Source organism: Martes martes (assembly GCF_963455335.1).
Source record: "Martes martes genome assembly, chromosome: 1".
Lineage (NCBI taxonomy): Eukaryota > Metazoa > Chordata > Mammalia > Carnivora > Mustelidae > Martes > Martes martes.
In genome coordinates, this window is record NC_137888.1 from 204338352 (window position 1) to 204350650 (window position 12299).

General features: G+C 47.8%; 1 protein-coding gene across 6 annotated transcripts in view; it reads left to right on the plus strand.

The window, feature by feature from the left end:
- The window catches only part of EPS15L1 (epidermal growth factor receptor pathway substrate 15 like 1), a 94835-nt gene that overhangs the window by 18399 nt on the left and 64137 nt on the right, over positions 1 to 12299 (plus strand). For 5 of the 6 annotated variants that reach the window (XM_080802501.1, XM_080802504.1, XM_080802502.1 and 2 more), the window contains exons 2-7: positions 5739 to 5780; positions 5972 to 6061; positions 6513 to 6560; positions 8361 to 8456; positions 9133 to 9195; positions 11433 to 11558. In XM_080802501.1, coding sequence (XP_080658627.1) covers positions 5739 to 5780; positions 5972 to 6061; positions 6513 to 6560; positions 8361 to 8456; positions 9133 to 9195; positions 11433 to 11558 — 465 coding nt within the window. The remainder of the gene's footprint in view (positions 1 to 5738; positions 5781 to 5971; positions 6062 to 6512; positions 6561 to 8360; positions 8457 to 9132; positions 9196 to 11432; positions 11559 to 12299) is intronic. The other variant, XM_080802506.1, reaches the window with a different exon arrangement.

A 12299-nucleotide genomic window follows, 5' to 3' on the forward strand; every position in this document is an offset into this window, starting at 1 on the left:
GAGGCAGAGAGAGAAGCAGACTCCCCGCTGAGCAAGGAGCCTGATGTGGGACTCGATCCCAGGACCCTGGGATCATGACCTGAGCTGAAGGCAGCAGCTTAACCAACTAAGCCACCCAGGCGTCCCTTTTTAAAAGATTTTATTTATTTATTTGAGAGTGAGAGAGAGAGAGAGAGAGTGTGTGTGTGAGCATAGGTAGGGGGAGAGGCAGGCAGAGGGAGAGGAAGAAGCAAACTCCATGCTGAGCAGGGAGTCCAATGCGGGGCTCCATCCCAGGACCCTGGGATCGTGACCTGAGCCGAAGGCAGACGCTTAACAGACTGAGTCACCCAGGCACCCCAGAAGCCTTTTATTTTGATGGAGTCTGAATAGTTTATTTTTGCTTTTGTTTCCCTTGCCTCAGGAGACCTATCTGGAAGGATGCTGCTGCTATGACCAGTGTCAGAGAAATTACTGCCTGTGCTCTCTTATGTGATCTTTATGGTTTTAGGTCTCACATTTAGGTCCTCAATCCATTTTGAGTTTTTTTGTGTAGGGTGTAAGAAAGTGGTCAGATTTCATTTCTGCATGTTGCTGTCCAGTTTTCCCAACACCTTTTGTTAAAGGTAATTATTCCCTATTGAATATTCTTTCCTGCTTGGTCAAGGATTAATTGACCATATAATTGTGGGTTTATTTCTGGACTTCCTGTTCTGTTTCCATTGATCTATGTACGCATTATGTCTTTTATGCCAGCACCATACTGTTCTGATTGCTACAGTTTTGTAATATAACTTAAGTCTCAAATTGTGATACCTCCACTTTTGTTTTTTCTTTTTCAAGATTGCTTTGGCTATTCAGGGTCTTTGTGGTTCCATACAGATTGTAGGATTGTTTGTTCTAGTTCTGTGAAAAATACTGTTGCTATTTTGATAGGGATTGCCTGAAATGTGGAAATTGCTTGGGGGTGGTGGAGATATTTTGACAATATTTGTTCTTCCAACCACACTCCACATCGGGGAAATGCAAATCAAAGCCTCAATCAGATATCTTGTCGCACCCGTCAGAATGGCTAAAATCAAAAACACAAGAAACAACAAGTGTGGGTGAGGATGTGGAGAAAGAGGAGCCCTCGTGCACTGTTGGTGGGAATGCAAACTGGCGCAGCCACTCTGGAAAACAGTTATTGAGGTTCCTCAAAAAATTTAAAGTAGAACTACCCTACAATCTAGTAATCACACTGTTTACCCAAAGAGAACAAAAACACTAACTTGAAGGGATATATGCACCCCTATGTTCATTGCCACATTATTACAAAAGTCAGACTATGGAAACAGCCCAGTCCGTTGGTAGATGATTGGATAAAGAGGAGGAGGGATATATATATAATGGAATATTACTCAGCCATAAGGAAGAATGAAATCTTGCCTTTTGCACTGACATGGATGGAGCTAGAGGGTATTATATGCTAAGCGAAATAGTCTCTCTCAGTCAGAGAAAGACCAATACCACATGATTTCACTCATATGTGGAATTTAAGAAATAGAACAAACAAAGGAAAAAAGAGACAAACCAGAAAACAGACTCTTAACTACAGAGAACAGATGGTTACCAGAGGGGAGGTGGGTGGGGGGGGGTGGGGAAAACAGGCAGTGGGGATTAAATAATACAGTTATCTTGATGAGCTCTGAGTAATACATGGAAGTGTAGAATCACTGTATGGTACATCTGATACTAATATGACACTGTGTGCTGACTACACTGGAATTTAAAAAAAAAAAAAAAAGGTTCACCTGGGTGGTGCAGTCGTTAAGCGTCTGCCTTTGGCTTGTGTCGTGATCCCGGGGTTCTGGGATCGAACCCCGCATCAGGCTCCCTGCTCAGCGGGAGGCCTGCTTCTTCCCGCTTGTATTCCCTCTCTCGCTGTCTCTCTCTCTCTGTCAAGTAAATAAATAAAATCTTAAAAAAAAAAAAAGATATATGACAGGTTTAAAAAAAAAAAGCTGAAAATACAGCGTTATGGGGTCGTAGCTTCCTGGGGGAAATGACAGGCTTCACTGGTTTTCAAGTCATTTCATATACTCGAGTTGAGTGTTGCACTCTGACCTCTTCGGTTGAATAACATGCATCAGCACGTAATAACGGACGTGCATTTTCCCAAGGCTACCATGCATGGGAGGCTGTGCTGGGACCCAGTGCCCAGCTCTGTCATGCCTGGGCTGTTTTTGCAGCGTGCAGAGTAAGATAGGGCCACATGATCTGGGTGCTCCTCTGGCTCTGTGACCCTGCGCATGATACCCCAGTCTGAGCACCTGCAGTCTGGGACTAACGTCTGTATACCTGTGCTGTAGTGTTGTTGGAGTGTTAAATGAAGTACTGGATAGGAAACCGGGAGTGCTCCATGAATGTGATCCCCTGTTTATCAGAGCAACGGATTAAACTTTTTCCCAAAAGTCTTAAAAACTGGTTTGCTTTAAAGAAATGCCATTTTTGAAATGAGCAAGGCTGGCAGTCATTGCTTTGTCTGGCACAAAAGCACAGCCTTTCCCGGAAGACTGGGAATTCTCCTGGTTCTAGGCATAAAGATTTAGGAAGCGTCCTGCCTTTGGACAAAAGCGGGGATCAGAGCTGGATGGGCCCAATCCTAGAGGTTTTGGAGTGGCTAGAACCCCAGTCTTCAGAGGATTTTCCCTCCAAAGTAGTTCTGCTGTGTTCTTCATCTCAAGCTGCTTTTCTCCAGCATTAAAATTGCACGTGCTCACACGAACTGTGGTATTTTAAAGCCCTCTCCACAGAAGGGTGTCAGCTTGTCCTTGGTATGCTCCCCTTCCCTGTCGCCCCTTCTTGTAAATTGCATGGAGGCTGGAGGACAGAGCAAAGAGGCGACAGGAACTTTCCATGTTATCTCTGAGTATTTTAAGCTCTGACGAGCAACTGAATGGTCACACTGAAAGTGATGATTGAACCGCATCAGTAATTCAGTCACTGCAAGTTGAAGGTGGCTCCCTAGCAGAGTGGGTTGGCGAAGGACATCTCCATCCTGGGCTGGTTTGTCCTACTTCCATTTTCAAAGACCTCACCCCATTCTCTGCAGCCTCTTACTTTCTGCAGCTTTCTTACACTGAAAGCCTCATCTCCTGGCCCGTTCCCTTTCTGCCTGTGCCGCAGGCTTGGCCCTGGGCTCTCTTTGGGGTCAGACAGAGAGGAAGAGCTCTGGTGTCCGCTCTCAGCGTGCTCTGTCCCTGCAGCTCTATCACTCCCTCTGGGAGCCGCTGCCGGCACCGGTGAGCTGGTTGTGACGGAGGTCTCTGCCCAGGAGCTGACCATATAGGTGGCCTGTCAATTGGGGGATTCATGGTGTTAGTTGGCAGCAGGTGGCTTCAGGTCCATCTCACTGGCATATCAGGCAGCTTGCAGACGTGATTCCACCATCCCTGGGACGAGGTGGAGTGGTGAGGGGAAGTGCCTGCTGGATCTGGTGTTTTCCCCTTTCCCCCCTTCTGCTTTTGCAGTAACTGAAGTATGAGTAATGACATGGAAGTTTCTAACTGCGGTCATTGTCCCAGCCTAACTGCAGTGATTCCCGGAGAGAGGAAAAGTTGAAGCACACTCTTGTGGTTTCTGCTCACTTGTGGCTCATGTGGGATTGAAAGCTGGCCATAGGCTGTCGGGGGATGAACCCTTCTTAGACTGTTGGAGTTCTGGGTTTGGTGCTTCAGAGGCTTTTCCAGGTTATTCATTCTTGTTTTTCTTGATTGTGGATCTAATAGCTCAGAAGCATTTGGGAAGTCTCAAACAGTTGTTAACTCTGTATGCCCCCCAAATATGCTTTTTTCCACTGGAATTACAGTAGGCTGGAAACCCCTTTTCTTGCCTACCCTGAGATCTTTAAAAAAAAAAAATCCCACTGGAAGTGGCCTTCCAGATCTCAGAGCCCAGTGAGCCCAGAGGCTCAGGGACCCAAGTCTCTCTGATTGTTGGTGGGAAGGGGACCTTTGCCATCAGGGTGGAGGCCTCTGGGGCTTGTGCATTCCATTCCTGTGAGCCAGTGGCAGGCGATGTGCTGTCCTGACCCGGCACCGTCACCTTGACAAACAGCCTGCCTGACTTTGCTTGCTCTGTCCGCCTTACTCCTTTGAGGAGATGTGCTTTGGAAGCATGCCAGAGTTTTAAACCCAGGAGGTCACACGATGTGTGGTGGTGGGCACTGTGGTCTAAGGTCTGAAGGAGCTGAGAGTGGCAGACCCCCCCAGTGACCATGTTGGGCCAGAGCGCTAGGCAGGAGGAAGCAGCCAGCCAGGGAGGCGCTCTAGCTGTGTACTTACCTCTCGATCTTTCTCCTGGGTGTTGTCCCCTTTTCTTTCTCAAGCAATGGCTCCTTGTCGCCCAGCCTTGCTTTCCTTTTCATGCTGCTCCGTGTTTAGTTTTCTCTGCTTTTTCAAGATCGCCCCCTTTCTTTTTGTTTTGAGTTTCCTCTCTCCCCTTTCAGGTCTTCATGCTCTTTTCCTTCTGTTTTCATTCTGTCTTGGTGGCGTTCTCTGTACTTTCGCTTCTTTATATGCTCGCAGGTGTTGGCATCCCCCAGAGAAGTTGACCGTAATCTCGGCAATATTTTTAACCTGAAGCGAGTCTCTTTGTGCCACCGCAGTATGCAAGTGTTGGGCTGGTTCCAATCCAGTGATTGTAACTGGAAGGAACCCACCTCTGCCAGTTTTATTCATTATGAAAAATCACAAGACAGCATTCAAAGACTTTAAAATAGACACGGTACTCCCACCTCTCATTCAGTCCTCGCCTTCCCTATCCTTGTCTTTAGTGGTTCCCATGCCCATTCTTCTGTATGATGAAGTGTAATTGTGTGTTCTTCACTTTGCTCACTAAGTCAGTGGCAGGGTTGTGGACTGCTGTTTCCCTTCACTTGGCAAAACACCAGCATGTGTAAGCCTGTAGAGCTGACAGTTCAGTGGCTGCTTACTCCTTTCCCAGCTGACACCTCCCTTGGGGGATGGCTTGCTGAGGTCGGGAAGAGAGGCTGTAGGACACGGTGCAAAGTGTGAGGGCTTGGCCGCCAACCAGGCCAGCTCCAGACATGGCTTCAGTGAGCCATGTGACCCGAGAGCAGGCATTTACCTTCTTTGAACAGTGATGTCTTGGATCTGATGGCTGGAATGTGGAGCGTCTTCTGTGCTGGGCTGAGGACTTTGAACTTCCTGCCTCACACAGTAGGAATGGTCACTGGCCAGCTCTCTCCCAGCAGGGGCCAGTCAGTGTGCATCCCTTGGTGGCTGGTGGAGCACGGGATGGGTGGGGACGAGATCTGGGGCAGGGAAACCAGTCTGAAGCTTGCGTGTCTGCTGATTTCGTGATGACATGCAGAAACTTCTGTTCGGATTCTGGAACCAGAGAGCAGTCTCAGGAGAGGGTGTCTTTTCCCTCTGAGCTCCTGGGCACATTGAAATCCCCTCATTCGGTGAATGGAAGTCAGCTCGGCTGCTGCTGCTTCCTGAGTACCAAGTTGTGTGTGTAGGAATGAGGCCTTGCGAAAGAGCATTCGCATTTCTCCTTCCCAGACTGAGTAAGTATGTGAGATCTGTGTCTAAAAACAAGCAGCAGTCTGTGAAGAGAGGACGTTTAAAGTGCACACATTTAGGTTTTCACTATTGTACATTTTGGTAATGGCACTTGGAGGGGATTTTTTTTTTTTTTTTAAAGGGTGGGGTGTGTCTACTTTTGACCAGTGTCTGTGGTTTTGTTTACAGATTCCCACTGGAAATCCATTATATGAATCCTATTATAAGCAGGTAAGTTTCACTGGTATCTTTTTGATTGAATTCTAGAGGGCCTGTCTCGGCAGACACAAACCTGAGTAGAAGCTCAGTTTAGTCCCTTTCTGTCCTCCGAGTTATCAGCCAATAGCCAGTGCGGTATGTGCTGCTTTATCTGTTGTGCCGTTTGCTGAGGCCTTGTCTCAAGAGTTGTTCCCCCATTCTAGGTAGACCCGGCATACACAGGGCGAGTTGGGGCGAGCGAAGCTGCGCTTTTTCTAAAGAAGTCCGGGCTCTCAGACATTATCCTTGGGAAGGTACGTGAAAATGGATAATGACCTCTCTTCTGAGGCTGCCTTCCACGCTGCCTGGCAGGTGAAGGCCAGATCCTTCTTCCAGGGGACGTGCCTCCTGGGGAGTGGGCTGGCCACTGCGGGCCTCTCAGGCTGTAATCGGTGGCGATTCCACTTCCAGCTTGGGCAGCAGACAAGAGGCCTGAGTGCTTTTGGGATCTTGACAGCTTATGGCTTTGGAGCCGAGTAGACCTGGGTGTTCTCTAGGCTCTGCCGCTGACCAGCTGTGTGCCCATGGGGGCAGGGGGAGGGGCAGGTCATTCAGCTGGTCCAGACTTGCTTCCTCACCCACAGCTCAGGAACGCCCACTCCAGCCGACACGTAAGGCCCACACGCAGTTGTGGCGGCCCCTGTTCTGTGAATAAATGGACAGTGATGGGCAGTTGCACTCATGAGCATTTTTATGTTTCCACAGATATGGGACTTGGCTGACCCAGAAGGTAAAGGGTTCTTGGACAAACAGGTATATACACACACACACACACACACAGAGCAAGTGGAGGGGCTTGGGCCAGAGCCCCGCAGGCAGGGTGACCTCTGCACGTCCTTCCTTGTCATTGCCGTGGACAAGTATTACTAGACCTGAGCGCGGCCATCAGACTATTAACATGGGAAGGTTTCATTTTGAAATACGGGTCTTCTGAACACTTGGGAGCCATCTTTCATGGTTAGCATATCTTTTTCTTTAAATTTGTGTGCTTACAAGTGATGAAAATGTTTTCAGACTGATCTATTTTGAAATAACTTAAGACTCATGGAAGTTGCAAAAATAGTTCAGAGAGTTCTGGCGTATCCTTCCTCAGTTTCCCAAAGCAAGAGCGGCTTAGGTCACCATAGCGTGGTGCTCAGAGGCCGGCACAGTGCTAACCTGGAGACCTTGCTCAGGGCTGGCCAGTTTTACATGGACTTTTTGGGGGGGTTTTGGTGTGTACAATTCTGTGTAATTTTACACGTGCACAGATTTATGTAATGACCACCATAGTTGGGACACAGGACTGCCTGGCCCCCAGAAGAATCTCGTGTTGTCCCACAGCAGTCACACCCTAACCCCTGGCAACCCACTGGTTCCTTCTCTAGCATGATTTTGTCATTTTGAGAATGTTTTGTAAATGGAAATTTATAGTACTTGCAAATGAAACAGTTGTGTTTTAATTCAGTTCAGTTTTTCCCCAAACTGTATTCCAAGGGATGTCGTTCCTGGTGTCCCACTGTCCATGATCTGATCCACCGGGAAAACAATATCAACTCTTCCTCCCTTCCTTGAGGTTCGCACTGTATGTCTGCGTGTTGAAAGATTCTGAGGATCCTTGTGGACGAGAAATCTGTTAACTTGACCTAATGCAGTTCCCAGAAACTTTCTTACATCCCCTTTTCTGTGAAACTTTCTTACAGCCCCCACCCCGGGCATTTGGACATCTGTCTGAGAAAGGCTGATCCAGCGCTTGTCTCTTTGAAGATGTTTTTAAGCTGTAATTGTGTTTATAGCTTTAAAACAGTTCATGTTCTCAGGCTATTTGATCAATTAAGAAAATTAGATGATGCTTTGTGAGTCCACTAAGCCTGTGGCATGGCTGGCTCTGGGTTAAGAGGAGGGCGAGGGGAGCAAAGGCCCCTTATGGCCGAGTTCAGGTCCTTTGTCCTGGCAGCGTGGGAGATGAGATCCACATCAGGCCATGGGGGTGGAGGGGCAAGTGGGAGAGGCTGTCTTCAGCAAGGCTAAGGGGAGCACAGTGAATTGTATTGGTTCCCAAACAACTCTGTCTTTTTCAAACCGTTTTTTAAAAAGTCAACACATATCTGAATCATCATTTATTATAATCTTAAACTCTAGTCTGCTACTTATCTAATCCAGCATTTTCCTAAATATTGGGAGCTCATTGTTGCTTAAAATACATTTATTTGGGGGCCTCCTGGCCGGGTCAGTTGGTAGAACATGTGACTCTTGTTCTTAGGGTCGTGAGTTCAAGCCCCACGTTGGACATAAAGCTTACTTAAAAAATAATAAAGGTAAAAGAAATACATTTATTTGAAATTTGGCAGTGTCCAGAGTGCAGTGGACTGAGTTCACTTGGCATATTCTTGGAATCAGTACTCCCAGGGGGAGATGTGTTCAGCTCAACACTCTAAGTGACTTTCGCACATTGAGTCTTCATTGTTGCAGTGATGTGAAATCCCTCAGTCCCGAAGCCTGCGGCTGCAGACAGCTCTCCCTGTCATCACCAACCGGCAAGAGTTTACCCCTCCCTCTTTTTTGGATTTGCAGGGTTTCTATGTTGCACTGAGACTAGTGGCCTGTGCACAGAGCGGCCACGAAGTTACCTTGAGCAATCTGAATTTGAACATGCCGCCACCTAAATTTGTAAGTGTCAGAATCCTTCAGTTCTTTGTGCTCATCTAATATCATCTGTCCATCTGTGTGTTTTCTCTCTCTCTTTTTTAATTGAGGTGGAATTCATATAACCTAAAACTCACCATTTTAAAGTGAACAACTTACTGACATTTAGTACAATCACAGTGTTGTTGTTTTTTTTTTTTTTTAACAACCGGCCCCTCCCTCTAGTTCCAGAACGTTCTCATCACCCCAAAAGGAAGCCCTTTACCTACTAAGTAATCCCTCACGGGATCCCCGCCTCCCAGCCCCTGGCAGCCATTCATCTCTCTGTCTGTATGGATTTGCCTGTTGTGGGCACTTTACGGAATCGTAGTTCGCCTGCTTTCCCTCTGCAGTGCTCCATAATGGGTGTCAGTGCTTGGTTCCTGTTCACTGAGTCAAGACGCATTTTATGGTCTGTCCCTTCCTCTGCTGGTGGACATGACGATTCATGTTCTCAGATTTTGTTTGCGTGCCTGTTTTCAGTTCTCTTGGGTCCGTACCTTGGAGTGAAATTGCTGGGGCATATAGTAATTCTGTGTTTAACTTTTTGAGGTCTTTCCCCATTCTGAAAGCACTTTGAAATGTGTGTCCTTTACACAAACGTGTCCTCCGTAGTTGAATTCCTTGCCAGCCACAGTGGAGTGTTTCTCTTCCTTTACAGCACGACACCAGCAGCCCTCTGATGGTCACGCCGCCCTCCGCGGAGGCCCATTGGGCTGTGAGGGTAAGTGATCCCAGCGGCGTCTCTCAGCTGTCCTTCAAGTGCAATTGTTTTAGCCATTTATGGTGTTCAAAACGTGGCATGAGACGATTGTATCTGTTCTGTTTCAGAGTGAGTTTGCCACAGAATTTAGGCAAGATACTCTTTCAGATTAAAATCTTTTGAAATAGCCATGACCTTTTTTGGGCGTTGCCCTGCTAAGGCAGAGTTTCAGGTGATGGAGTCTTAAAATTTTACAGTTACAGTTACAGTTAGCATTTCTGGGTCACATTCTGTGATTTTTGCTTTCTGAGTTCGTTAATCAGGATAGAAGGGCCAGTTGCGAGAACTTACAAGCATGAAAACCTCCAAGATGTCTTTGTAGCTCCTGGTTTTTCTTTCTAGCCAGTTTGTGTGTTATTATCCCTTTTGGATGCTCTCATTGCTTTTTGGAAAGCTTCTCTCAGTCCCTGGGGGGATGGTCTCCATGTCCCAAGTCTTTCTAGAAGCAGCAAAGACAGATACGAGTGGTGACCTCTAAGAGGTGCAGAGTTAGTCCTAAAGGAAGTGCGTGTGCTGTGCTTCCATCACCTTGGGGGCAGTGTCTGCGTGTGCTCGCCTTTCTGTTTTGTTTTCTTTGTAATTGTGGTAGAGTATATGTGATATGAAGTTCACCATCTTGGCCTTTTTTTTTTTTTTTAGAGATTTATTTATTTTAGAGAGAACACACGCATGCAGTACATAAGACGTGTGCACGTGGAAGGGAAGGGCAGGGAGAGGGAGAGAGAGAATCTCAAGTAGACACCACGCTGAGCAGGGAGCCCAGTGCAGGGCTTAATCCCACAACCCTGAGGTCATGACCTGAGCTGAAACCAAGAGTCAGATGCTCAACTGACTGAGCCACCCGGGTGCCCCCACCATCTTGACCATTTTTAAGCATATAGTCCAGTACCATCAGGTACGTTTGCACTGTTGTGCAGCCGTCTCCACCAGCCATCTCTAGAACTTTCTTTTCACTCCAAACTGAGACTCTGTCCCCATTAAGCACTAACTCCTGCCTCCCCGCCCCAGCCCCTGGCGCCCACCAGTCTCCTTCTGTCTCTGAGAATGTGACTCCTCTAGGGACCTCATAGAAGTGGAGTCATACAGTACCTGTCCTGTGGTATCTGGCTTCTTTCAGTCAGCATAATGTCCTCAGGGTTCATCCATGTTGTCGCCTGGGTCAGATGCTCCCGTTTTGAGGCTGAGGAATATTCCAGTGTGTGAATGCACCACATTTTGGTTATCCATTCTGTCTACAGACGCTTATGAGGGTTTCTTAGTGCTCCCTGTGGCTCCAGCTCGTGGGTAGAGCGGGTGGTGAGGGGTCTGGCGCCCGCCCCCCGCTGCCGGGTCTAGTCACTGGGGGTTTCATTTCCGGAGGAGAGTAGACTGCCCCTGCCCAGACCCGCCTCACCGACGGCCCCTTGGACACACGGCCCGCGTTTGCTATTTCACAGTGGCTGCAGCTGCCGCTCTGCGTTGTAAGTCCTGTCCAGACCTCTCTGTTCATGAGGAGCTTTTAGAATTTAGTTTTGTACTCTGAGAGGACTTCCTGTGCTTCAAGTTGATTTTGATAATTGGTTGCTCAAGTTTTGGTTTATTTTTTTCTTTGATTCTTGAGCCCTTTTAGTTCTGTAGGCTGATATCCAGATTTAGTTGTCTTAAAGAACGAAAACCCAGGGGCACCTGGGTGGCTCAGTGGGTTAAAGCCTCTGCCTTCGGCTCGGGTCATGATCCCAGGGTCCCAGGATGGAGCCCCGCATCGGGCTCTCTGCTCAGTGGGGAGCCTGCTTCCTCCTCTCTCTCTGTCTGCCTCTCTGCCTACTTGTGATCTCTCTCTGTCCAATAAATAAATAAAATCTTAAAAAAAAAACAAAAAACAAAAACCCATCTTCACTTTCATCTTTCCCGTCCCAGTGAGTTCCTAGGAGGGGGCAGGGGCGATCTTTGTCTCCTAGGCAGCCCCTGGGGTGGCGAGCGAGGCCCACGGCCAGGTCCTGTCTCCCCGTTGACCTTGGCCGCCAGATTCATAGTTGCTAGGGAGCTCTTTCCTTCAGGGCAGATGTTCACTTTGAAACTGCTGTAAGGCCTCCTGTGCTTTTAGGCGAGGCCAGTGGCAGGTCCTTGCCTGTTTTCATTCAGCTTTGGGCCAGAGCTCATTTTGGATTCTCCCCCAGATGCACCTTTTTTGCTCACTCAGGCTATTCTTTTCCAACTAGGTGGAAGAAAAGGCAAAATTTGATGGAATTTTTGAAAGCCTCTTACCCATCAATGGTTTGCTCTCTGGAGACAAAGTCAAGCCAGTCCTTATGAACTCAAAGCTGCCTCTTGACGTCCTGGGCCGGGTAAGTGGTTCTCCCACGTCCTGCACTGCTGCTGACTTCCGTCTGCCCCACGTTTGCTCCCCACACACACTTATGAGGCTTTACACACGGCTATGAACCATCGGGGCTTTTGTAAGAGCCAGTGTGCATGGAGAATTTGCTATGGTCAAGTTGGCTTAGGGCCTCATGGATGTGGCTCACAGATGCTCCCCAGCCTGTGGGAAGATGCTGGTGGGCCTTTTGCATGCCTAGGGAGGCAGCCTCAGAATGAACTTGCTGCCCAGGGACCAGAGATGGGCAGAGGTGAGATTTGAACCCAGATCTGGGATTTCTACTGCTCTGTGTGCTTCTGGGAGAAGTATGGGAGTGTATGTTTAGAACTCTTTGCTGCTTTTCTATTTTTTTTTTTTAAGATTTATTTATTTTAGAGAGAGAGAGTATGAGCGGGAAGGGCAGAGATGGGGGAGAGAGACTCTCAAGCGGACTCTGCACCAAGCGTGGAGCCCAACACGGGGCTCAGTCAGACCTGAGACAACGCCAAGAGTCAGATGCTCAACCGACTGTGCCACCCAGGCACCCCTCTTTTCTATTTTTAATTACTTTTTCTCTGCCTGTGAGCTTAAGATAAAGGTACTTTGAATTTTGCTGCAGGTTTAGAGAAAAATTTATGCATTCTCTTAAGAAAAAGTTTTTAGTTTTGTTCCTATTAAATCCAAGTTTTTCAGATGCAGCTTTCTATGCCAGACTGTCTTCCCTCCAGTG